General features: G+C 41.4%; 2 protein-coding genes across 2 annotated transcripts in view; one reads left to right on the top strand and one right to left on the bottom strand.

Moving 5' to 3' along the window:
• cenpp (centromere protein P) overlaps nt 1–25,492 on the bottom strand; it is a 101,937-nt gene that overhangs the window by 63,734 nt on the left and 12,711 nt on the right. Inside the window, exon 6 of the mRNA XM_080424391.1 lies at nt 19,710–19,806. Coding sequence (XP_080280517.1) covers nt 19,710–19,806 — 97 coding nt within the window. The remainder of the gene's footprint in view (nt 1–19,709; nt 19,807–25,492) is intronic.
• ogna (osteoglycin, paralog a) lies at nt 3,340–13,378 on the top strand. Its single transcript, XM_080424146.1, has 6 exons — nt 3,340–3,642; nt 7,098–7,161; nt 9,669–9,833; nt 10,176–10,378; nt 11,280–11,372; nt 11,592–13,378. The coding sequence occupies exons 1-6, from the start codon at nt 3,529–3,531 to the stop codon at nt 11,760–11,762; spliced, it is 810 nt and encodes a 269-aa protein (XP_080280272.1). The 5' UTR covers nt 3,340–3,528; the 3' UTR covers nt 11,763–13,378.

The following is a 25,492-nucleotide window of genomic DNA, read 5'->3' as shown; positions in this document are numbered from 1 at the left end:
CTGATCTATACCAAAGTGTTACAGTACATTATCATTGTATTTATTTTATTTGTATGTGTCCTTTATTTATCCACATTGTGATTTCTTTTTTTTAAGTGGGCCCTGGCCCACTTAAAAAAAACAAACAAGAAAAAACAAGGGAAAAAAAGCACAAAAAATCTACAAACTAGAGACAATTTAGAAAGGCAAGAAGGAATCAAAACGTTTTCTAGCAGATTCCAAGAGAATGCAAAAGTGTGGCATAGCTGAAAGAATGTTTCCCAATTTCTGGGAACCTGATACGAGTTATAATACCAACTTGATATGCCGTCCTGACAGGCCAAACTGTCAGATAATAATCAGATTCATACCAACCTAACAGCCCAAACTGATACAGATCTACAACCACGCTGACAATCCAAATTGTTACACTCTGATCAGATTTATACCATCCTGGCAGTCTGAACTCTCTTACATAATCACCAGATCTACAACCTCGCTGACAGTCCAAGCACAGTTACATAATCATCAGATCTACAACCACCCCGACAGTCCAAATTGTTACATTCTGATCAGATTTATACCATCCTGGCAGTCTAAACTCTTACATAATCATCAAATCTGCAACCGCCCTGGCCGGCCGTCCAAACTGTAGCAACGGTAAAATCGTTCCCCAGTATACTTGGCTCTCTTCCAAGCACAGTAAAACTTTAAAGGAGTTGATAATTACTAACACACCTGTACTGTACGTGTGTGTTTGTCCTCTAGGAAGGTGGGCTCACATGGTTCCTATTAGAAATGTTTGTTTACGAGGAAGAGCCGTCTCTTGTCCTTGGGGTTGTGTTTTATTTGACCATGTCTGGCAACAGTAAAAAGCACACAGAGTTCCTCCCGGGCCAGTTTTTGGGGGAAGCCATCAGTCACTGAGTGTTACCGTTGTGAAAACATTGATGCCAGGCTGGTCAACTCTATCAGACATTAGAACACTTTAACTTCTCCTTTGACTGTAATGCGGGAGAGATGATTGACTGAAAGGGAAAGACATGACAGGAGTCGGGACAGCTGAGAGGGAGACAGTGTAGCAGAGACAGACAGTATGGAAGCTCAGAGGGAGACAGTGTAGGAGAGACAGTCAGTAGGAAAGCTAAGAGGGAGACAGTGTGTAGGAGAAACAGACTGTAGGACAGCTGAGAGGGAGACAGGATAGGATTTGAGACAGTAGGAAAGCTGAGAGAGAGACATTGTAGAAGAGAGAGAGAGACGGAAAGACAGCAAGGTTGAATTAGATCTCAGATGAAGGTCTGACAGACAAAGTGTCAACCACTACACTATCTGACAGGTACGTTCTTGTTAAAGTGAGTACAGAACTAAGTTAAACTAACAAGGCTGTGCAGACTACAACAGATGGTGAGTGTTTTATTCGTAAAAATAAAGACATAAAGAGTGTTGAAATACAACAAATCTGTATACGTGGGTGATCACACCGAGACACATCGCTACAGGTGCAGACGCTTCAAAAACAACTTTCCACATCTATCTACTGTAGGCTCTGAAACGTGCAACTACTAATAACTACAGTACACACAACATGTCTACAACATGTTGTAGACAACTGCAGGAAAAAGTTGTATTTGAACAATGGTTCACTTAAAGGCCATTGATCATGGAAGATCGAATCGTTGAATATATTTACAACTTTACCAAACTCTAATGGTAATAAAAATGAAAGAACTGCTTCAACGGCTTTGACCACTTGTTTTTTTTCAGATCTCTCTGTGCAAGTACCTCTGGGAGGTTCCTCTCTCCTCGACAATAGAGACGTCATCAACGCGCCCATTCACTGGCTGTGAATTCACCAGACAATGACCTGGTCCATTCACACATTGAGCTGATGGGGCTCCATCAGACATTACACCGACTTTATACTAGAGAGCTGGCACAGTCAAGTCTGTAGCATTTCAGGTCCTACTGAGTCAGACTTTTGCCTTTTCAGATACAGCCCCACCAATTAATGGCTGGGATAAAGTGCAGGATGTCAGAGCATGTGTGAAAGCAGCTACAGAAACCAGTTGAGTCTGGGATTGTAAAAAAGTCTTCTTAGCCACTGTTTTAAATGGCTCAGTGTTTTGAGGTACAGCTGCACATGGCCTCCATCCCCAAGAGGAGAGATTTGGAAAGCATTATGTGTTCCTGTTCTCAGAATGTTCTAGAGAGACAGTGGAGGTATGCAGGACAACATACTCATTTGTCTTTACAGTACACTACTGAGATAACAATTCACTTTGCTAGTAATGCAGACCACAGCGGGCTAATACGAATGCATGGGGCTTTCTGCAATGACTATGCATTCGTATAACCAAAGATCATTATTACACATTCTGCCCATTTAAATATGAACCACACAGAAATAAAACTGTCCCTGTGGCTAAATGTAAACAAAGCGTTGAGCTTTTAACTCAAACATCTGCCACCAGCATGAGACCAGTCCAAAGAAACCTCACTAATATGCACTAATGGAATCACATGGAGTCCAGGCTTAATGAGTGTAAATGTTTGGTTTGACCACAGTCTGGGAAAACACTCGCTCAGTGTGAGAAGACCTAATGAAAGATAGATTGCTTATTGGTCATTATGAGGCTTTTACTCAGAATCACACACACTTCATTGCCAACTATGAGGTTTGAGTAAGTTAATTATTTTTATATGTGGTGCAGAGACAAGACAAGGCAAGACAAGATGAACCCGAGGTAACTTAGCAGTAAGAGCCCTATGCACTTATGAGAAGAGATGTGCAGGTAGGTAAAAATCTAACTGAGATAAATACATCTTTATTTAATGATGCTGAGCACATATCCCTTGTCTGATCAGTTTAGTCTAGTTCTGGATCAGTCTGCTGTAGTTCTGGATCTGTATATCTTTGGATCACTATATAGTTCTGGATCAGTCCAGCTCTGAATTAATGTAGTTTTAGATCAGTATATAGTTATTTTTTATCAGTACAGTATGTCATTTTAGATCAGTATATAGTTTTGGATCAGTATAGTTCTGGATCAGTAAAGACATGGAGCTCAAATTCATTCTTTAGTTGCCTACCTACTTCTCCCCTCCTCGCTCTAGTCCTGTCTTTCTCTCCTTATGTCTTACTCTGTGTGTGTGTGTGTGTGTGTGTGTGTGTGTGTGTGTGTGTGTGTGTGTGTGTGTGTGTGTGTGTGTGTGTGTGTGTGTGTGTGTGTGTTTAACCATGGGTTAAAGCTTTTCCACTCCATAAACTGTTAAAGAATCTCCTGGAAGTGTCTGGAGGAGCTTTAAATACAGCCCTGTGACACACACAGTCACACACACACTTGTGTGCACGCGCTAGTAGTAGGGGCTTACAGCACACATATACAAACTCACTGACACGCACACTCACAATCACACACACACACACAGACACAGACACACACACACACGCACACACACGCACAAGCACACGCACACAGTCTGGGTGGCTGCTGCTCTGCTGGTAGATGTTCATACGTTGAGAGTCAGACTAGCAGACCTTCCAAGATGAGAGCGCTCCTGTTGAGCTGCGTACTGTTAGCTGGACTGCTGGTGGCATCTGGATTAAGATCTGATGGATACTTCAGGAACCAACGATACTTGGACACAAGAAGGGCTAAGGTAAAATAAATCAATTACAATTATAATACAACATCTCCATTCAATGTAAAGCTCTCACAGTTAAATCAACCACTTGAACCCTAGCATCCTTATTCTGGGGAGGGAGAACTTTCGCAGAACGAGATTTGGTGTAGAGGGAAAAAGAGTGGACCAAGCACAGAGCCGACACCAGTCAACTATGTATTAGTTTACCAAGTATAAGTATAAAGCAGGGGTCTTAAAAGTTTTTCAGGCCAATGACCCCTTAGCCGAGAGGGAGATGAAGCAGAGACCCACTACATATTGCATTATTCAACTTTTTGTTCTTTTCCTTGAGAAAGTGTGTCTCATCAATGTCTGTTGACCAGTGAGAGATTTGAAACTAACTTCTTCTACTAAAGTTTTCCTCAGGTGTTTCTTGGGTTGTCTCCAAGTGATGCTGCAGCTTTGATGGCTTCATAGATTAGTTTGAAAGCATCACTGTTGTGTAGATGAAATGTAGTTTTTTTTTCAACTTGTTTGTTTACAAACATGTTGGATTCATGTTAATGTGTACTTTGAGAGTTCACAGAATTGCTATGCACACCAGTCCTTTTAAGGTGCCGACCAATGGTAAAGAACACAAAGAAACGACAAAGTAACCACACACTATATTTACTGAGGACATCCTAAATAAATAATGGCACTTTGGCACTAAGTGTTTGCGGCTACTTTGTTGTATTTAATGTGTATTCAAAGACCTTTGCATTTTTGGAGAAATAAGAAAAAGTTTCTATCACAAAAAAGTGACAGCACCTCTGTAGTACTGTGGCTCTGACGACCCCCTGGTGGTCCCTGTTGAAGACCCATGGTATAGACTATAGAGCAATGGTTCACAACCTTTTCAGGGTGTGACCCCCAAAATTATATATCATATTCAAACTGGGGACCCCCCAGGCATTAAATGTTGTTTGACTCGGTTCCACAGATAAATATTGTGAAAATAGCTGATCGTATTAAAGGTATTTAAAAAGGTCTTAAAAGTCCTTAAATTGTCACTCCATTGTCACCTGGGGACCCCCCCCCAAAAAAAAACCTAATCATGTGGGGACCCTCCTGGGGGCCCTGACCTACAGGTTGAGAACCACTGGTATAGAGGGTCTGTGTAGTTACATTATAGAAGAGTCACAATAAACCAAATAAACCCAATAAATCTCCTGATACCCAGGATTCGAACCAGGATCTCCCAATTGGGAGACCAAACATCTCCCAGTCTGATTGGTTAAAAATAACCTTTTATTCAATGTACCAATACAGTAAACTTGCATTACCCATTCACACAATGATGATACTATGACAGTACAATGTCTGTTAGATAGAAGCAGGTAGTCACCTATAGTTTCTCAGTTCATGTTATTATTGGCTGTGTAGATTGTTATTGATTGTTCTCTGTAGTATGTTGTTTGTAACTTTTATACTTTCGTTGGTCAGGTAGAAATAACTAAGCTAGTCCACTAGAAGTAACTACTGGTCCAGGTCAGGAAACTATGGTGTTACTCTTCGTCATTATTATGCGAGTCATATAGAAGCCGTCGTTCTATACATTAATAACAGAGTCATCAGAGACCATTTCTGACAAATAATAAGCACATTTTGGGGAAGTTCAAACGTTCTTCCTGAAACTGGATTTGTCTAAAAGTGACATCTGTTGAAACAAAACTATTCCTATTGGCTGGTTGTACTCTGCTTGCAACAGCTGTACTAACCTCAGATCCCAGGCTTGATTTCTCAGAAAGAAAGAAAGGCTGGGGAACGTTAAAGTGAAAAGTGGAGATAAGGGGGAGGGGCCGCTGTTGGAATAGTTGGGGAGGGGCTCGCCCAGGTGCACACATCAATATTGTCCACATTAAGCCACTACAGTACTCTGTGAAACAAACAGGGTGACTGCAGCAAGTAACCTTCCTCGCCAACAAAAGCTTTTGCTGATAGATATCAATTGTTCATCACACTGATGAAGTAGGCGTGTGGCGCACCAAAACCGGGCAGATTTGTGCAATAATAATATGTTTGTCACTAAACTCAATGAATAATTGTGATAAATAATCATAATCAATCATAATCCCAATCAATATTGATCAAAATGATTGTGATAATCATTAGCCCTAACTCAATCACAGTTTAGCCACGCCCAAGCGAGGGAGCTCTTGGCTCATTCCATCCACTGTCTCTACTGAGGTTCTCCAGACCTCCATTCAGAGTGGAGTGAGATTGGAGGGCTGGCCATGCTAGACTACAGCTGTACTAACATCATCTCAGGAGTCTGAACATCGTCCAGATCTCTAGACTAGAGCACTGAGACAGAGCTTCAGATTTAAAACCTTTTTCATGAGAATCGACCTGGTTGCTATGGTCTTTTCTAAGGATTTATTACAACTTTGTGCGCTAGTAGGGTTGGCATCCGGAACCGGACCGGATCCAACATTGAGGAGCCAGAATCTGTTCCATCACATTTGGAACCGTTTCCGGAACCGGATTATCACACTGTCAGAGCAATTACAATACCGGTGGTTCTCAAACGTTTTAATTTCAAAGACCACCATAACTATGAGAGTTAGAATTTGTGTTTATAAAAAATTACAATGAAGGTCAAAATTATATAGATTTTTCTAAATACAGGAATCGTTAAAATCCTACAGGATCCCAACCCTGTTCGCTAGGGATGCGCAGGTTGTTTTTTATTTTGTTTTATACTCGACCTAAAAATATGTGTTAATTTACGACTCAACCCGCCCCCTTCCATTCGTTTTATTGTGGCTGACGTTGAACCACCCGACCCTCTTGTCGACAAGAGAAACCATCGTGCAATGGAGTATAAATTAAATAAGGCTGCACCTATTGATTATCATCTTTAATTGAACAAATAATCAAGAAGCGTGTTAGGTCAGCTTAGAAGGTCCTGGGTTTGATTCCCGCCGGGCAAGCTGTGGGCGCTGGGGGCGTGTCTTCTCCTCCACGTCATCAGCGCCCATACCCTAGGTGGGGTTGGCAAAAGGGCCTACTCTGTGTAGAGTTTGCATGTTCTCCCCGTGTCTCCTAGGGTAGTTAATACCCTCACCAAAACATGTAGTAATCCTGGTCGCTATACCGCCTCCCCTATGACAGCCGGGGCCTGATGGAGGGGAAAGAAACTGGTTGGTATAACGTGTTCCTTCCATGCGCTACGTCCTACCGGGGAAATTCCCCCCTGTCAGGTGATAAGGTCATGAGGCATGAGCTCGGCTCTGGTCTCCCTAGGCTGGCGGGGGGAGTGTAGCGCCCAGGATCACTTAGCTAATTGGCACCGGGTGAAAAAGGGTTACAAAATCCTGGGATAAAAATAAAATAGAAAAAAAAGAAGCGTGTTTTTTATACAATGAATGAAAAACGTTAGCATGCATGGGAGCACTATCTGTGTTATAGTGGGGGACTACATGTAACAGTGTATTCTACTCCTGTAGAGGGCGCTATCTCAGGCTGATGAACCAGACGACGGCCCTATCCCAGATGAAGGAGACGCCTCTGGTAAGACTACATTTACCACAATCCATCTGAACTGAGAATCTAATGCACTACAACACTCAGTCAATAGTTCCTTATATTTCATATAACTTATAAAGGGACATTTAACTTCACCGTCTGATCTGTGTTCTCCAACAAGATTTTGACTCTAGTCTGTATATAATTATAAAATCATTATATTATATTATTCATCGCAGAAAATTCATGCATACACTCCTCCTGTGTGTGTGTGGGGGGGGGGGGGGTGTATGTATGTGTGTGTGTCTGTGCAGATAATCTTGCATACTACTACTAGGCTAATATAGGCATAATATTTCTTGTCTGCATGCTGCCAGCAGGCATTCCTGAATATTTTTTCAAATTGGATAATGACGGCTGTGTCATTTTTGTGACTTAATATAATGGCAGAGCAAGCACCCCTCCAGGCTATGGACAGGAACTAGCCAATCAGGTGTCTGTCCATTAGGCTCATTTTCTGCCTGTGTGTGTGTGTGTGTGTGTGTGTGTGTGTGTGTGTGTGTGTGTGTGTGTGTGTGTGTGTGTGTGTGTGTGTGTGTGTGTGTGTGTGTGTGTGTGTGTGTGAGGTTGGCGTTCCTTACTAATGGCCACACACCGATCCAACAACTAATTACAAGCTCTCTTGCACATCTGTTCTCTCTGTGTGTGTGTGTGTGTGTGTGTGTGTGTGTGTGTGTGTGTGTGTGTGTGTGTGTGTGTGTGTGTGTGTGTGTGTGTGTGTGTGTGTGCGTGCGTGCGTGCGTGCGTGCGCATGTGTGCGCATGTGTGTGTGTGTGTGTGTTGGAAGTCAGCCATGGAGCTCATATGAAACGGTGAACAAAGTAGAACAATGAACACAGCTTTCATTTACAAGATGGTTCATCATCAGATGACTCTGAGTACAAAGATCAGATCTTAGATTTGTTTGTGCAATTAGTAAATCTGAAAAATAAATCAATAATCAATTGCATGAATGAGTAACTATATCAGTTGTTCTTTAACTCGTTGTACTGCCTTTAATAATCGTCAATAAAGTATTCAATCAATCAAGTATTATTAGTAGTAATAATAGTAATCTACTAGTATCAAATCAGTTGTATATATTGGGGTTCCAAAACTTTTCACTGCCAAGGACCCCCAAAGCCATGTTTCCTGGTTCCCTGATTCTTTCGGGAGGGGCTCACAGTATCTTTATTTGAAATATACATATACAGTGTAGTGACACAAGAAACATGGAGAGAGAAAGTAGAGGAGTGACGTGCAACAAACGGTCCTACCGGCCAGGAATCGAACCGGGGACTCGCTGTCAGGCATTTTAGAGCCAATGTGGTATGCGTCCTAATCATTGGGCCGGCGGGTCGCCCAACGTAACAGTTTTTTAAAAAGCAGTTGGAAGCCAGCCCGCCCTTAAGGTCACCTAAGTGATTATCCAGTGACTGGATGTTCACTAAAGAGTACTTAGAAGAGGAGGCTGGTTTTGTCGTTTCCTTAACACAAAGTTGAGCCAGAGCTCGAAGAAACCCTGCCTTCATAACTGACACCATCTCAATATCTTGTATGGCGCCATAACCGGAAAACCGAACTGGCACCATCTTAAACATACTCTTAAAACATACCATCCATCCTTATATTATATAAATGTATTTTCTGCACTACAACAGAGTGCTACAGTTTGTATTTCTGAAACCTGGCAGTGAGTTTGCAGTGGGTTCCCATGTTTTGTGATTATTTGTTCATAATAGTCTCAGATCCACCGTCCCGCCAATCCATCCATCAGTCTTGTAGACTCAGAGTTACAAACCGAGGATCCATTTAGGATCCCTGGTGGTCCCCGGGCCCTACATTGAGAACCAGTGTTATAAACCTTTGTTTGCGGCAAAGCTTATTGTCAATCTATCTGGGTGTGCGCGTGTGTGTCTATGTCTGTTTGTCTGTCTGTCTGTCTGTCTGTCTGTCTGTCTGTCTGTCTGTCTGTCTGTCTGTCTGTCCTTATCTCCAGAACCATTCATGCATCTACTTCACACTTGGCAGGTGTATTGCTGAGGACACAAGGAATTACAGTGTCGAGTGTGAAGTAGATCGCATGAGCAGTTCTCCAGAACCGGCCCGCTCTGAACTGGCACTGCACTAGATTATCTAAAGTATTAAAATTCCATTGGAAATCTGCAGTGGCGATCCATAGCACGAGGAGCTTCCAAGAAAAGTACAAGTACAGAGAGACATAATCTCTGCAGCTTGATGTGATTCTATTTACATTTGTAGTGTCACTAGTGTGGAAGGAATACTTGTAGAAAGCGGTCGGTTACAATGTTGCAAACTGCATAGCGGCTGCCTTACAGATATAAGGAACCTTATTAAACCGCAGTGTTGCGAGTAGAGGCTGAATGTTGCCTATTGCACCTTTTAATTGAACTCAGAGAGAGTACAAATGTAACCAAATGGACTCTTCCGGGACCATTTGGTTGTGGTCTGTGTAGTAGTATTGATGCGTGTGTGTTTCTACTGTGCTGTAGATCTTCCAACATGCCTGCTGTGCGTGTGTCTGACGGGTTCCGTTTACTGTGAGGAAGTGAGTCCAGTAATGAAGGCCGTGCCCACGCTTCCAAAAGAGACGGCCTACCTGTACGCCCGCTACAACAGGATCAAGAAGATCGCCGCCAAAGACTTTGTTGACATTGGTGAGTTTAACAACAACTACATATCCTGGATAAACTTTCATTCCTTTCAGAAAATGAGAGACCAGGATAAATGCCTCATTTTATACAACGTTGCATGCCTGTGTCGTCAATATGCGACACCTTGTTAGCTTGAACATAAATTCTTGTCGACCTGGGCTCAGGAGTCCAAAACGTTTAATACCCATCTGATCGGATCAGATTATGAAAGCCTATGTATTGTCAGGATCAGACAATTCAGTTGTTCAATTCAATTACCTCTCTCCATCAGGAAAATACCTAAAACGTATGCATTGAACAGGTTTGTTTATTAAACAGTGGTTTGTGTTGCTGCGTTGTCCACAGTGACTCTGAGGAGGATCGACCTGACGGGGAACCTGATCTCAGAGATCGAGGATGGGGCGTTCTCTAAGCTCAGTATGCTGGAGGAGCTGAATCTGGCAGAGAACCAGCTAGTCAAACTGCCCATGCTGCCAACCAAACTCACCGTCTTCAATGCCAACCAAAACCTGCTCAGGACCAAGGGAGTCAAATCCAATGCTTTCAAGGTACAGAGGATCTAACCCGAGCACCAGACTCCATATTCACAACTCCTATGTACTTTGCTGGTTTGCACAGTTCGTAGCTGCCTTTTTTTATGTTCTTCGAGACATATGGCCTTAAAATACTACAGTATCTGCAATACAGAATGTGCACAAGTTTTTAGCAATAGTTAATCTCCTGCAGACTAGGGGTGGGACGATATATTGATATCGCGATATATCGCGATACTTTCTCCCGCGATAAATAATCGATATACTGCCGGAAAAAAATGTTGTTGTTTTTTGCGTTTGTGATACGTTGTTTTTCCGACTCTGTATTTGTGTAATGATGATTTTGAACTGTTTGGTGCTATTTTATGTGTATATGAATTGAATACAAGGACTATCGTGACATATCGTTGGTGAAATTTCATGCAATACATCGTGATATCGCAATATATCGAATATCGTGATATTATTGTTATCGGGGGCCTAATATCGCCACAGATATCGTATCGTGAGATACCCATATCGTCCCACCCCTACTGCAGACCTGCAGCAACACTGTAAATGTGCCATTTCCACATGAGATTGAGTGATTATTTAATTTGGCTCTTGATTGATTGTGACCTTGTCCTTTGACTTTTTAAACCCCAAAATGTACCAACCGATTGGTCACTAGTTAATTTGTTCAGACATACTCCGTACATGACGTTATTTGATAGCACAGTGGCAAAGGTTTAAATAGCTTATTTGCACAATAATATTCTCAAGTTATGCTGCTAACAGACAAACAAGCCGAATAGGGTTAAAACATAACCTTCCGACTCTTTGTGCCCTCCACTAGCCAGTACTATGACCAGTGATCTACTGGGTCAGTGGGAGCTGTCCAGTATGACCAGAGTCTTCTATGTTTTTTCTCCAACAGAAACTCACAAAACTGGCCAACCTCTTCCTGGCTGACAACAGACTGGAGGCTGTTCCTCAGATTCCAGAGAGTGTACGCATCGTCCATCTACAGGTATGTTTATAATAATAATAATAATAACAATAATAATAATAATAATAATAATAATAATAACTGCTGATACCGCGACCGCAGCATGAAGAAAAAAAAAAACGTGATTCTTAGTTATAGAAGATTAGTCAGTTATTTGTTCTAAATGTCGTTTTCGATACATTTTCGGTTAATTGCCCAGCTCTAAAATGCCACCATTTCCCCTCTGATGTGTTGTTTCAGAATAACAACATCACTGAAATCAGCACAGACACCTTCTGTAAAGGCAACAACACCTACTACCTCCGCCCAAACCTCAACGAGGTCCGCATGGACGGAAACCCTGTCATTCTGGCCAAGTACCCCAACAGCTTCACCTGTCTCAAGACTCTGCCCATCGGCCGCTACCACTGAAGTACCTGCAAGATCCACACTCGGTCTGGCCAATCACATCTGTGCTTGAAGGGGGAGGGGCGATCAAAATGTTAAGCCCGATTTATACTTGGTTGTGCATCGTGCCACGCACAGAATTATTTTTGCATCTGCTATTTTCGGTGTGTGACACTGATGATCAACTAAGTGTAAATCAGGCTTAACATTTTGATGGAAATGTTGCTGCAAAGCTGCAGATAGATGGGTTTTATATGACACCAGTTTTATATCAGATGTCAACACTTGTGCTGTAGCGACCATAAAACAAGCTTGTAGTATTATGAGCATTCCTCTTACAAAACAATATGTACTTCTAAATTTACCACTAGCTAAATAGTCCTAACAAGTCTTTTGAATTAAGTCCCACGTGAAAAGTTTTTTTTTGCTACCACGTGGCAAGCTCTAAAAGAAAAATATGATTAAATATTAAAACAGTTTAGAACAGATTACGCTATGTCAATATTTCTTGATTGGTTCACTCTTAGCTAGCCTGCACATCTTGTACTTCTATTGTCTCACATTCATCAACACAAACAACAAAAAGCATCATTAAGGCTTTTTGCAGTTGCTCTCATCCAAAGCGACTACAAGTGCAAGGCTGAAGTAAGTAACGACAATGAACATTAGGACAACAGAAAACAAGTTTGTAGTGTTTTGGTTAACAGGTTCTGTATCTCATGCAGAGATATGAGGTGCTAATCAGTGTTGGCAGATTTTGTGAGAGAAACAAGCCGGCAGGTCTACGAAAACAAGCCCAAAAGAAACAACTAGGCTCATAATCATACACACAGGGGGGTCCCCAGCTAAATGAGTTAATATAGCATCAAAATCAGTTGAACCACTTTAACCTTAAATACCGTACATCAGCTACTCAAAAATGTTCTATTTTCAAATTTGCTAAATGTGGAAAGTTTTTTAAACATTTTAACAACACAAATCTGGTATGGGGGTCCCTGTCACAAGAAATATTTTACAAATACGTATTAATTTGGGGGTCCGACCTTGACATGAAAAGGTTTGAGAACCACTGGTTTAAACAACATTAGGAATGAAGCCCAATACGTAACTACACTTTAGAAACAAGCCCAAAAACGCAACCTGCGAATACCAATATTTACAAGCGACTTTACAGTAAAACAAGCCCAAAGTCACTTATAGTAATCAGCAGATATGGCAACACTTGTGCTAATAGGAGCTAACCTGCTAGCTTCTACGTAGAGTATACAATCAGTATTCCAGTGGAATTCAAAGAGAAACCTTGACATTTGGTTACACAGCATACAGTACATGTTTTACATCGGTGGTTCTCAAACTGGGGTCCGGGGACCCCCAGTGGTAGCTGTGAACCAAATGGTCCCTAAACAGTCTGTATGGGGGTGTAATGTATACCAAACTGGGGTCCTTGAAATTAAAAAAGTTTGAGAACCACTGTTTTACATCAGCCCACCCACCACAAACACTGATGAAAATAATATTTCCATATATGAATTGCGTCCCAGCCTTCACTGCAGTCTGTACTTCATTAGAGGTTTGGAATACATGAGCTAATGCTGCGTTCGCGTGGTCCTCGGGTATGCGGAGGGTCCGAATTAGTAAAATGTTTTTTCTTCCTACTTGGCCTGCGTTCACGTGCGGTTGGTCGCGAGGAGAAGAAAGAAACATGGTGAAAAAGCTGATGTTTATGTGGCAGCGTTCTGCTTTCAAAAGGCTTTGGCAAAGCTGCTATCAGCTTCTTTTTTTTTTTTTGCTTGTGAAATACATTTTCTTTCCGTTGTCTCATACAAAATTCCTGTTTTCCGCCATATTTGTCTGTTCATTAGCGGAGACATTCACGTCACAACGCTGCAACTCAAACATTTCTCAGACTTTCTGACGTTTACCTGACATGGTAGGAAAGTAGGCTATTTTTGGCCTAGATATCTGGTATAAAGGGGGGGGGAAGGAGGGGACCAAGTACGGACCTCTGGTGGACCCCAGGCAATGAAGTATATAGGATTTAAGTGGACAAGTTAAGCAAGAAGGCTAAAGACATCAATAGATTAACTAGCCAAGTGTCAAGGTATCCCTTTGAGCGTTTAACATCACACTGTTGTTTGGTTGTGGCTCAATGTCCCAGACAACAACTGATAAAGCTTAGTGTTTTGGATTCTAACCTTTAATCATTAAACCGGGCCCCAGAATCAGGAGAATGTCGCGTACAATTGTTCAACTTTGGGGCTTTCCTGTGAATTAACTTCATTTTGTTTTCATTAACTTATAAACTCCAGTCAATGAGGACTGAGGTATAACAATGTATTAATGAAATATAGTAATGTGAAAAGTCACTCTTCTGTACGTCTTCCCACTCAATTATAATTACTGAATTATAACGTATGTGAATAAAACAATGATGTACAGTTAAATATGTATGTGACATTGCTGTTTTCAAGATATTTTAATAAAGATAAACTTTTTTTGTTAAATTAAAGCAGGTATGGAGTCTCTGTCTCTATGGTTTATTTGCATGGTACAATGGTTTGTCTTCACTTAACAAAACTATGTTGTGGCAAAGCTTGTAAAAGTGCTGTTAGCATTGATTGCATTGTGCTTACAAATCAGCATGCCCTGGTGTCCCTATTTTGGGCATGTTATTATAGGCCAACTAATTATTATAATGAAAATTATAATAGCTCTATCACAAGCTCGTGATAGAGCTAATAGAACTGTTCATTTTAGCTATTCTACAGCAAGGGACAGAGAAGACCTGGGTCCAGGGTTTCCGCTAGACAATTTTTGGGCCGGCCAACTTGACCGACAGGATTATATTTTACCGGCCAAAGAATAAATGTATCGGCCATATTATAATTAACGTCACATGCATGTTTGCAGATACATGCACCCACAACGTGGCGCGTTGCGACGTGTTGTGAGCTTGTAGGTCTGATATTGTCAAAGCACAAATGAAGCTTTACACAGCTGACTGTCTGTGAGGATGAGGCACAGCAGCAGCGGGCTGTCGGGAATGAACCCACACTGACATTGTCAAATCATGATAAAAACATTAAATGATTATGATAGGTTTTAATGGTTGTACTACTTTATCCAAATAATAATATTAATAATAGGCTTAAATGATAAAATTGCCTAATAACAGCATTATCCCAACCGGCCACGGTGGCCGGTGATGTTTATAATTAACGGCCAATTAAACATTTTATCGGTCAATGGCCGATAAATACCGGCTAACGGAAACACTGCCTGGGTCTTTCAATGGGTGCGTTCGGAAATACAGCACTGAGCGCACTGGCCAATACAAACTAATAGGCGAGTGCGCTCCGGTGCGCAATTTCCAAACGCACCCAATGTGTGCAACAGAATGCTAAATATATTCTACTGGTCTGTCCCTCCTGCATCCATCTGCTCTGTGTTTGGCAACTGAATTTCCCCCATCGAATCAATAAAGGTCTATCTATATATTATGAACATTAGTGAAAGTATGAAATAGTGCTTACTGCTTAAGTGGTTAAATTTATTTGGCATTAGTAAATAAAAAATAAAACGTTTTTACAGAAGGATAAGAGTTATAACACGTGTTAGAGGGGCTATTTTGCAGAGATATTAATACAGTGTGTGCCTTGAGATTTTTTAAAGTTTTTTTAAAGATCTTTTTCTGCCTTTATTTTATAGATATAGTGTAGATGGACAGGAAATAGGGAGTGAGAGATGGGGAGAGACATGCAGTAAAGATCGTCGGGAACGGGACTCGAACGCGTGATGCACTGTCAGGCTCCATTGAGTTTAGGTGCCCGGACGGCTAGGCCAGCAGTCCGGGCCGTGCCTTGAGATTTTGACTTGCCCTTCGGTTTTGCCTTGGGCACAAAACATCTGAAAACTATTGGTCAAGTATTTTGTAATGGAAAATGGTGGTTATATGTTTTGTTTCACAAGACATAGAAGCCTGCCCTATAGTGCTTGTGAGAAGGAACCACAATGGAAATAAGTCTTAGGACTGCTGTAAGCTTGCGGTTTCATTGCATTTCAAATCAAATCAAGTCTCCATTTTCAAGTTAAGTTGCACAGTTTCAGGTGGAGTTGAGATTCTCTGTTCGATTTCCATGAGGCCGTCTACAGAAGTGGTTCTCCACGTGGGGTCCAGCAACCACCAGGGGTCCTTGAGGAATTGTTATTTCTATCATAGTTTAGCTGTTCTCTATCAACCACATCAATAGGGCATGGAATTCTGAGGAAAATCATATCCAACAATAAAAAATATTCTAAGGGTGTGAGAGACTGAGAGAATGAGGGTCCATGGCTCTAAGTGTCAACTAAATTAGGGTCCTCACTCCTTGATATGAAAAGGTTTGACAATCACTTGACTAGAATGCCGTTCGGTACATCACTGCTCACATGACTCAAAATATGCCATTCCCCAGTTCTAAGCCACAGAGAATGGTGGAAAATAACAACTCAAAAGTAACGTAATGACATTGTTTAATGTTGAAAATTAGACGCTGTCTAAGCATATTTAAAAACATAGCTTTTTAAATGTGTTTGGGCCTTTCATACACGCGCAAACGCATTTGTGACCCCCGAAAACTGTCTTTTTGTAAAACTCCAGCTAGGGTTGAGGTTTGGGCGCTAGATGAGATTGAAATCTCATCAACGAGACTTCCGGTGGGGCGCATTCAAGACAATCACGTTGCATAGTGTTCTGTCACTATGAACTGTCAGATCTCACCAAAAAAAAGCAGCTATCAAAATATGCGATCTAGCGCAAGGCCTATTGGCGCACGTTTTAAGCTGTGGCGGACCCGGGATGGAATTATGAAAATGTTCTACTGTACCATTCATCCTAGGATATCATAACATCATAGAATAGGTAAGAAACCTGTGGTCTAAAATGTCCCTTTAAGCTTAAGAGTTTAAGTGGTTAAAAACTGAGAATTTGTGTTGCCGTGTTTTTGTCTGCCACATCATCGTGTTTGCCAGAGTTTCTTTTACTCCTGACATCATCTCCTTGTACCGTTATCCCCTTTGTTTACGTCAGATTTACATGATATTTTTGCAATGGCCGACGCAGACAATAACGCTGGTTCCAAACCCGCTAACAGGACTTTTTACAAATGTATATGCAGTTACTATTCCACCAGACTGAGCAACAGAGGCATCAGAATGTGCTATGGTGGTCACTGCTACATAATCCAACAGTCCGAAGGCACAGGCGTCGCGCCGCTTTTATCCTGGTAACCGGTTTTATCCTAGGAAAAGTACTGAAACAACGGCACGTAAACGGGGAGAGCTCGAAAACGTTTAAGTTCAGGCTCTGAAAGAATGTATTGAAGTCAACGAGAGACGGGTGGACAAGCGTATGAATAAGCGCAATTTTTTAATGATAAGATGGTTGTCAAAAAAATCGGTTCAGAAAAGAAGACATATCCCGCATTGTTCACTGATCTGTTGTATTTCACTGTGCACATAGTCACAGCATGGGCTGTCATCATGAGAGTGCAGGTGTTGACAGGCTGTCAATAGACAGTCTCCAAATGACAGACACATTTTTATGTTTTCATAATTATGTACAGTTTTTTTTTTTTTACCGTGCATGTGTAGGGGGGATTTTTTTTATTATCACAAGTATATTTCATCCTTTGTTATATGTTTTTGTATGTACGTGTCGTTCAGCCTGTTTTTAAAACGCTGAGAACTACATTGTCTGACTTTAGACTAAAGAGCCGTGATTGGCTCTTTAGTGGAAAGTCAGACAATTTGGTTTTCAGCGTTTTGGAAACAGGCCTGTGTTCATAGTGCTGACATCAGTCAACGGTGTGACGCTGCTTTATATTTGGTCATTTTGACTTGAAATGTAATCTCATAATGAATCGTATGTGTTTTGGCATCTGTGTGTTTGTTCTGCTGGATGAGGCTCATTTAAGTCAGCCTGGTGTTTAGTAATAAAGACGTTTGTGTGTACAGTCTGTGTCAAACATCTTTCCATGTGCAGACAAGACAGTCATACATTTGTAATATATCGTCGCTGTCGGGTGTAAACCTTGTATGTCCAAAACCGTTATTTTTCAGGAAATGGGAAAAAGAACCTGTGTTCCAATGCATCCAATGTAGATCTTATTTACAGTAGTCACAAGCTCTTGTTAATACTTTTCATTGGTTCAATATTTATAAAACCCACGGACAGAGTTAGCCACTTTAAACCTGGCGTCCCTATTTTGGGCACGTCGTTATACTGTAGGTGAAAATATGTCAAAACAAAAACAAAAACCGCAGATCTACAATCTACAGATCTTGTATTTTGACTATTTTTGACTACTACTATAAGTATAAAATAGGGCATTCATTTCATGAAAAAAAAAAGAAAAGATGAAATATTGGAGATACAAGGTTATCAGCTACCAGCCGCAGAGATGTTATGGAAACTCTTTTGGTTCGGTATGTTTTTGTGCATTTTCTTTTTGTGCTGACAAAAAAGAAAACTAACTTTCCACATCTACAGACCAATAAAGTAACAACAAACACACACAGTGTGTGTGTGTGTGGGGAACCAGTTTTCAAATGTTGAACTGCCTTTTTCTCCGCAATAATAACATTCCTGGCAGGCAAACATCTACGATTCAGCCATTTTAGCAGCGCTCGGGCCGGTATGGAAAATGTGGGTTAATCTTCCTTTGGCTGAGCCAACTTGGCTAGTGCCCCCCGTCCCCCAACCCCCCTTCCCTCGCTCCCTCGTCCAAGTAAACACAAGAATAGGTTCCATATTGCTTCAGCAGTTTGATTTTGAGCTTGACGTTCTGCCCAAACTAATCAGTGGAGTCCTGTCTGGACATTTACCATGAGGCCGTTCCTCACACAGCTGTGCATGTACTTATCTACATTTGTTTATGACTTCTTCAAGTTGGAGTTAGAAGCTTCTCACATCTCTCCTCATATCAAGACATCATGTGAAATATATCATTGGGAAAATAATAATGAAAGAAATTTAAAAAAATCTAAAATATGAAATAAAGAAAAAGTGAATAAAAAATCATCAAAATGTTCAAATGTTTCTTACAGATGAGCTTACAGATCAGCTATTTGTCCTATTCGACGTACGACAAAGTACACATGGAAATATCGCCCACATTTTGAACATAAAGCCCATTGTTGTGGTGAGACCGTGAGAGTTTGTCAGACAGTACTGTATATAGTGTAGGAAAAGATACCGGCCCTATGTCTTTATGACGTTTGACATCGTCGGGCGTGCACTTATATATAAATACACACAAATGTCAGCTTTTACAGGACTCAGGCGTTGACACTATTGTCTCAAAAGCAGGTCATGTTATACTTGCCCAAAGGACATTTGGTACTTGGTAAAAAAATTAAAGGTAAGAGCAGGGTTGGCACACAAGCATACGTACACATGTGTGAGTGTGCTTGTGTAGTTTAGTGTACGAGTGAGGCTCCCCTCACATCTGCTAGTTTACACTTTACTCTTTAAAGCGATAATGCATTTGATAGAACCCAGGACTGTATAAAGTGTAGACTACAGTACAGTGTGTGGTGCTGTTCGATTGTGTTTACGGACAAATAAATCTCATATTGTGTGAATAGTTAACACAAGAAGGTTGCGTCCCAGTCCCTGAAGACACTCCAGAATGAAAGAAAGAAAAGAAAGAAAGAAATCTTCCATCAGTGTCAACCAATCCATTGGACACAACCTGATGCATGACCCCTGACCTCTGAGACCAACCGTCTTACCCGTTAAGCAGCAGAGAAATCTGACCTGAGAACAGCACAGAAACCCTGGTGAAGCTTAAACTGACTTAGACTGGTGCTACGTAAGTACAATGAACTCACTCTAACAACACGGACCCCACGTCAGCAGGGCAGGTAGCGAACACATCAGTTTACCGCGGGTGTGTGCGTGAGAGAGAGAATGTGTGCGTGTATTCCTACCTGGAAGCATTGGTAGGTTGTGTATCTCTCATCTCGTCTCTGACAGAACCTGCGTGTAGTTCTGAACAACAGCAGCAGATCATTGTTCTCCTCCGCCCTGCAAAAACAACCAGAAACATCGTCATAGTTCATTATTTGTTATAGTTCCACCATTCAAACCTATATCTATATCAATATCAATAACAATAATAGTAGGGAGAAAACATTCAACATTCACAGGTGTGGAATCAGATTAGGGCAGCAACTATCTTATTTCGTTAGCGATTATTCAACTTTTTTGATTAATCTAATAATCGAGAAGCTTTTTTATATCAATGAATCAACGTGAAAAAAATTGAATAGATTTTGTATAATCGACTAGTCGATTATACATTTGGTTAGTCTGATTAACCACTTAGTTTAACCAAAATAGCTTATAGCTTGTAGATTAAAAATTTCAAAATTATAAAAACAATTGGTTGCCTATGACAAGGAAACAAAACTAAATATTATATTTTTCCACCAAAAATCTACACTTTTTTTAAATAATCGATTAAATCAATTGGTCAAATGTGTGACTAAAGACAGAGTGCTCACACTGTACTCTGAGTGAATTTACAAACGCACCTCAATTTACATAGCAGAGGAAATCTGAGACTAAGAATGAGAAACTCATTTACACCTAAGACAGACAGACAGACTATATCAGACAGACAGAATGACCGTATCATATAGACAGACAGAGACACACAGACATGCAGACAGACAGACAAGCAGACAAACACACACACACACACACGCACAAACAAACACACACAGAAAGACAGGGTAGACAGGCAGACAGACACGCAAACAGACAGACAGACACAAACGCAGTCGCGCTCGCGAGAACACACACACACACACACACAGAGAGAGAGAGAGAGAGAGAGACAAACACACACACACAGATGTTTTGGGTCTACACCATAGTCAGTGTTCCAAGTCACTTCAGTTCATTAAAGTTTCCAGATGGACGCTTTCCACTGCTGTCTACTACAGTCTCTCTCTCTCTCTCTCACACACACACACACACACACACACACACACACACACACACACACACACACACACACACACACACACACACACACACACACACACACACACACACACACACACACACACACACACACACACACACACACACACACACACACACACACACACACACACACACACACGATTTGCACCCTACTATTAGATTTTATATGCAGGCATCTACTCTATCTGAGTCAGTCATTCTCACACGCATGCACACACGGCAGTATTTAGTCAAAACCTATAGTATGTGGTATCTGTGTGTATAAAGTATGTCTATAGTCTGTCTGAATGCATGCATTTGCAATGTAGTTATTTATCAGACGCTCTTATCCAGTGAGACGTGTAAGAACAGAGTAAATTACATGAACTCTAGTCAACAAACCACAGGGTAAATAGTCATGTAAATATTGTGCAAGAATACAATTAAGTGGTACAAAGTAACAACGATACCAGGTAAACATCAAACCTGTCTAAACACCATGGCATCTAAACAACATTCTGTACATTTGTGGTAATTCTTAACAGGTTTGCATTGTATAAAACTCAGCATGGACTCCCTTGGGGGAGTTCATAAAGAGAAGGCCTGGCAGTGGGATTGGCACCAGGTCAACCACTAGAGGGGACTACGCAGCACAGATGCACCACATTCGGACAAAATGTCCTATCAGTCCAGGGTAGCTCAACACGGAACAACCTACCCTTGGCCATAAAAGAATGTCCTACCTTCACAGTACATCTCTTAAGGGCCATTCTAAATCCATTAAGACCGGGAACACATCTGTGTCATTTTAACCCGTTAAGGCCTGAGTCCAATTCTTAAAATGTTTTCTAAATCCTAACAGATTTTTGAAAAAAATATAAAAAAATGTTTTTTTTTACGATTTTTCAAAAATAGCAGATCTACAAGCTCATAGCGCGGCACTCGCTGCCGCGCTATGAGCTTGTATATCTGCTATTTTTGAATAGCCAAAGAAACCTAAAGTGACACAGATGCGTTCCAGGTCTAAATGGGTTAAGATGTCTTTGGCTATTCAAAAATAGCAGATATACAGAGTGCCATGCTATATGAGCTTGTAGATCTGCTAGTTTTTGAAAATTCGTGGAAATGTTTTGAATATAATATATAGGTTGTTTTAAAGCAAAACAAATTTTACTTCGATCTGTGCTTCTGGGGGGTCCCTGGAACAACATATTTTGAGATGGGGGTCCGCAGCCAAATACATATAATTTTGGGGGTCCTTGACATGGAAAAGTTGGAGCACCACTGATATAGCAACATACTGTTAGGATTTATAGAAAACATTTTTAGATATGCGTTTGGCCGCGGACCCCCATCTCAAAAAGATTTTTTCCAGGGACCCCCCCCCCCCCCTCTTAAAAAAATAATATATATATTCAAAGATTTTCACACATTTTCAAGATTCTTGAAAATAGCAGATCTACAAGCTCAAGTGCCCGCGCTATGAATGACACAGATGAGTTCCCGGATTGAATGGGTTAAAGAATGGTCACTAGACAATCAATCCTGTGATACAAGGAATGATGAGTGCTAGGGGGGCGAGGTGGATTCTGAAGAGGTGAGTTTTCAGACTGTGGTGGAAAAATGGGGAGTGAGTGAGTCTTCAGTCCTCCTGACAGAGGTCATCCCACAGCTTGGGAGCCAGGAGAGAGAAGAGTCCAGGGACGTGTGGAGCGCTGGCCAGGATGTGTGTTGAGGAAGGTTCGAACAGACATCCTGTGTCAGCTGATCTAAGCGTGCAGGAAAGGGGTGTAGTGGGTGGATCATGTCCTTGGCGCGTTGGCCAGGGTGCAGGCTGTTGTTATATTGATTGTCATCTCTGGTAAACAATTTACACAATACGTTTCTAATACTTTCATTACAAAGTCCACATGTTTGGTCCAGATATGTAAATAAAGTCCATTTCACTGGCTACAGTATTGGTGTTAATAGCTGTGTTTACATGCACGCCACTATTGTGCTCATGCACTGGTGAACCATGCCAACATGTTTTAATGCATCATACCAACATGCTCCAATGCATTTCAACTGCACCTGCATCATACCCAACATGTTGTAAGGCCTCGTACACACAGTTGAAACAAGCGACGCATGCTTTACGCATGCATGAAGCATGCGTAAAGCGTGAAGGGGGGGGTGAAGCCGTTTCAATTCATTCCCTATGGAAGTCACGTGGTTTTGAAGCACTGACTTGGCACATGGCTTCATGGCTTCACCCCTCCTCCCCTGCGACAAGTCAGCGCATCACAATCACGTGACTTCCATAGGTAATGAATTGAAACCGTTTCACCCCCCCTGAGGCATGCGTAAAGCATGTGTCGCGTGTTTTAACTGTGTGTACGAGGCCTAAGGCGTTTCACCTGCACCTGCATCATACCAACATGTTGTAATGCATCATACCAACATGCATCATACCAACATGTTGTAATGCATCATACCAACATGCATCATACCAACATGTTGTAATGCATCATACCAACATGCATCATACCAACATGTTGTAATGCATCATACCAACATGCATCATACCAACATGTTGTAATGCATTTCACCTGCATCATACCCAACATGTTGTAAGGCGTTTCACCTACACCTGTGACCAGCATCATGCCAATATGAACGTATTTTTATGCATTTCACCTGCCCGTGCACACCTGCTAATGTTTTAATACTTGATTCAAGATTCAACATTTAAATTAAATATCTCAAAATTCACATGTTTCCTCCTGCTGGGCTCCAGCACAGATCCCAGACAATCTGATCCAGATGTTGAGTGAAACACAGAGAACAACTCTTCCTCTTCAATATCGGTAATTAACTATTTGTACTTCAATCTGCTATTTATTTATTTATACACACACACACACACACACACACACACACACACACACACACACACACACACACACACACACACACACACACACACACACACACACACACACACACACACACACACACACACACACACACTTATTAATTAAGACGCGCGAGCGCGGGAAGCGAACGCAGCTCGAAAATAACAATAAGAAGAATCGAAAGGAATGAGCAATTGTAGAGAAGTGGGTGGTACAGTTTTTGTCTTTTTTAAATTGTTATGTTTGTTTGTTGTTTGTTTTTTTTGTAAATGTTTTTTGTCTTTGTAGTTTTTGAAATGTGTTTGGTTTAGGCATGTTGCAGGCTGTTGTGCATTTTAATCAGAGCATTGTCTACATTCCTGCGTTCTTCATGGCCAGGCGGATTTCAGCCACACTGTAGTGCACTCTGGCGCACTCTGGCGGCTGAACACAGGCAGTGCACGCACACAATACTGCACACACACAGAGTCACACACACACAAGCCGAGCACGGTTTCATAGTAAGCTCCACTTCGCGCGGGCGCGCCTCCTTCCGCTGCGTTCGCAATGATCTATTTTACATTTACCAAGTAAGTCTCTTGATAGGGGAATGAAAGCCTAGGCAGATTTTGCAGTTAGTTTTCCAATTCCGGTTAAAAACTACAGCAGATTAAAAACCTGGACTAGTAAACAACACAGCTGCACCAAACAAATTCATAATGAGTGTGTTCGATTTTTGTCAGAGCCAAGGGCATGCCAATGTGCAAGCATGATAAACAGTACTGACAACTAAAACCAAACACACCCATTATTAATTTGATTAGATGCAGCTGTGTTGCTTACATCACTGTGTACTATAAGGTCAGTGTTATGCCCTGCTGTAGTTTTTAACCTGACGTGGGAAAACAAACAGCCAAAAAATCAGCCTAGGGTTTCGTGCCCCTTTAAGCATCTTTCTTATTTTTCTCCTTTTTCTTCTTCCATTTGTGTACGCTGCAAGTAGACCACATACAGTAAGACCACTAACCTACCTCCACCTTTTCACATATATTATGTACCTATACAGTACTAACACTAACATCCACATTCTCCAAGCTCTTTATTTTTAAAGAATGACAATCATTCATTGCTAAGGCATGTAGAGTCCTGTGATGGCAAGCTGTGAGTTATATTTGATATGGCTGGTAGTACAACCACCTTTAAAAAACAGCTGGGAGAGTAGACCAATGGTTCTCAAAGTGCGGTCAGGGGACACCCAGGGGTCCTTGAGGGGGTTCCAGGGGGTCCGGACTCCGGAAGCAAATATAGTTTTTTTTACTGCAACTCATGTCTGAGTCTCAGACACACACACACAAACACACCATAGCTGATGTTTCTTTTTCAAAGCCGTGTCACATAAAGAATTTCCTGCCGTATCGAGGTAGCTTCTGGATCGATATGCATATCGGCATACCATACAAGATATTGCCGTATCGATTTTGTTTTAGCACAGCCCTAGTCCCCTGGCACAAAATCTTTTCAGATGGGGGTCCATCCATGGACAAATACATTTTGGTGTCCTTACAGTACATGGTTTGAGAACCACTGGAGTAGACCAACTTCCTAGATCACATACAGTGAAATGTCCCTTTAACAAAGCTGTTACTACAGCAACACTCAATAGCGCACATGCGCGCGCACACACACACACACGCACACACACACACACACACACACAAAACATTGCAGCTGTATGACCTTTAACACATTGTTATTGAACACAGGTGGAAATGTGTCTTTGGCTACAAACCTGAAAAGATAATTCAAAACTCCACGAGGACCAGGTTAACTTGTGACCATTAGGAGGAACGTTGATTTCAACACTG

The sequence above is a fragment of the Gymnoscopelus braueri genome (genome assembly GCF_963280865.1).
Source record: "Gymnoscopelus braueri genome assembly, chromosome: 3".
Classification (NCBI taxonomy): Eukaryota; Metazoa; Chordata; class Actinopteri; order Myctophiformes; family Myctophidae; genus Gymnoscopelus; species Gymnoscopelus braueri.
This window is presented reverse-complemented; position numbering and strand designations above follow the sequence as displayed.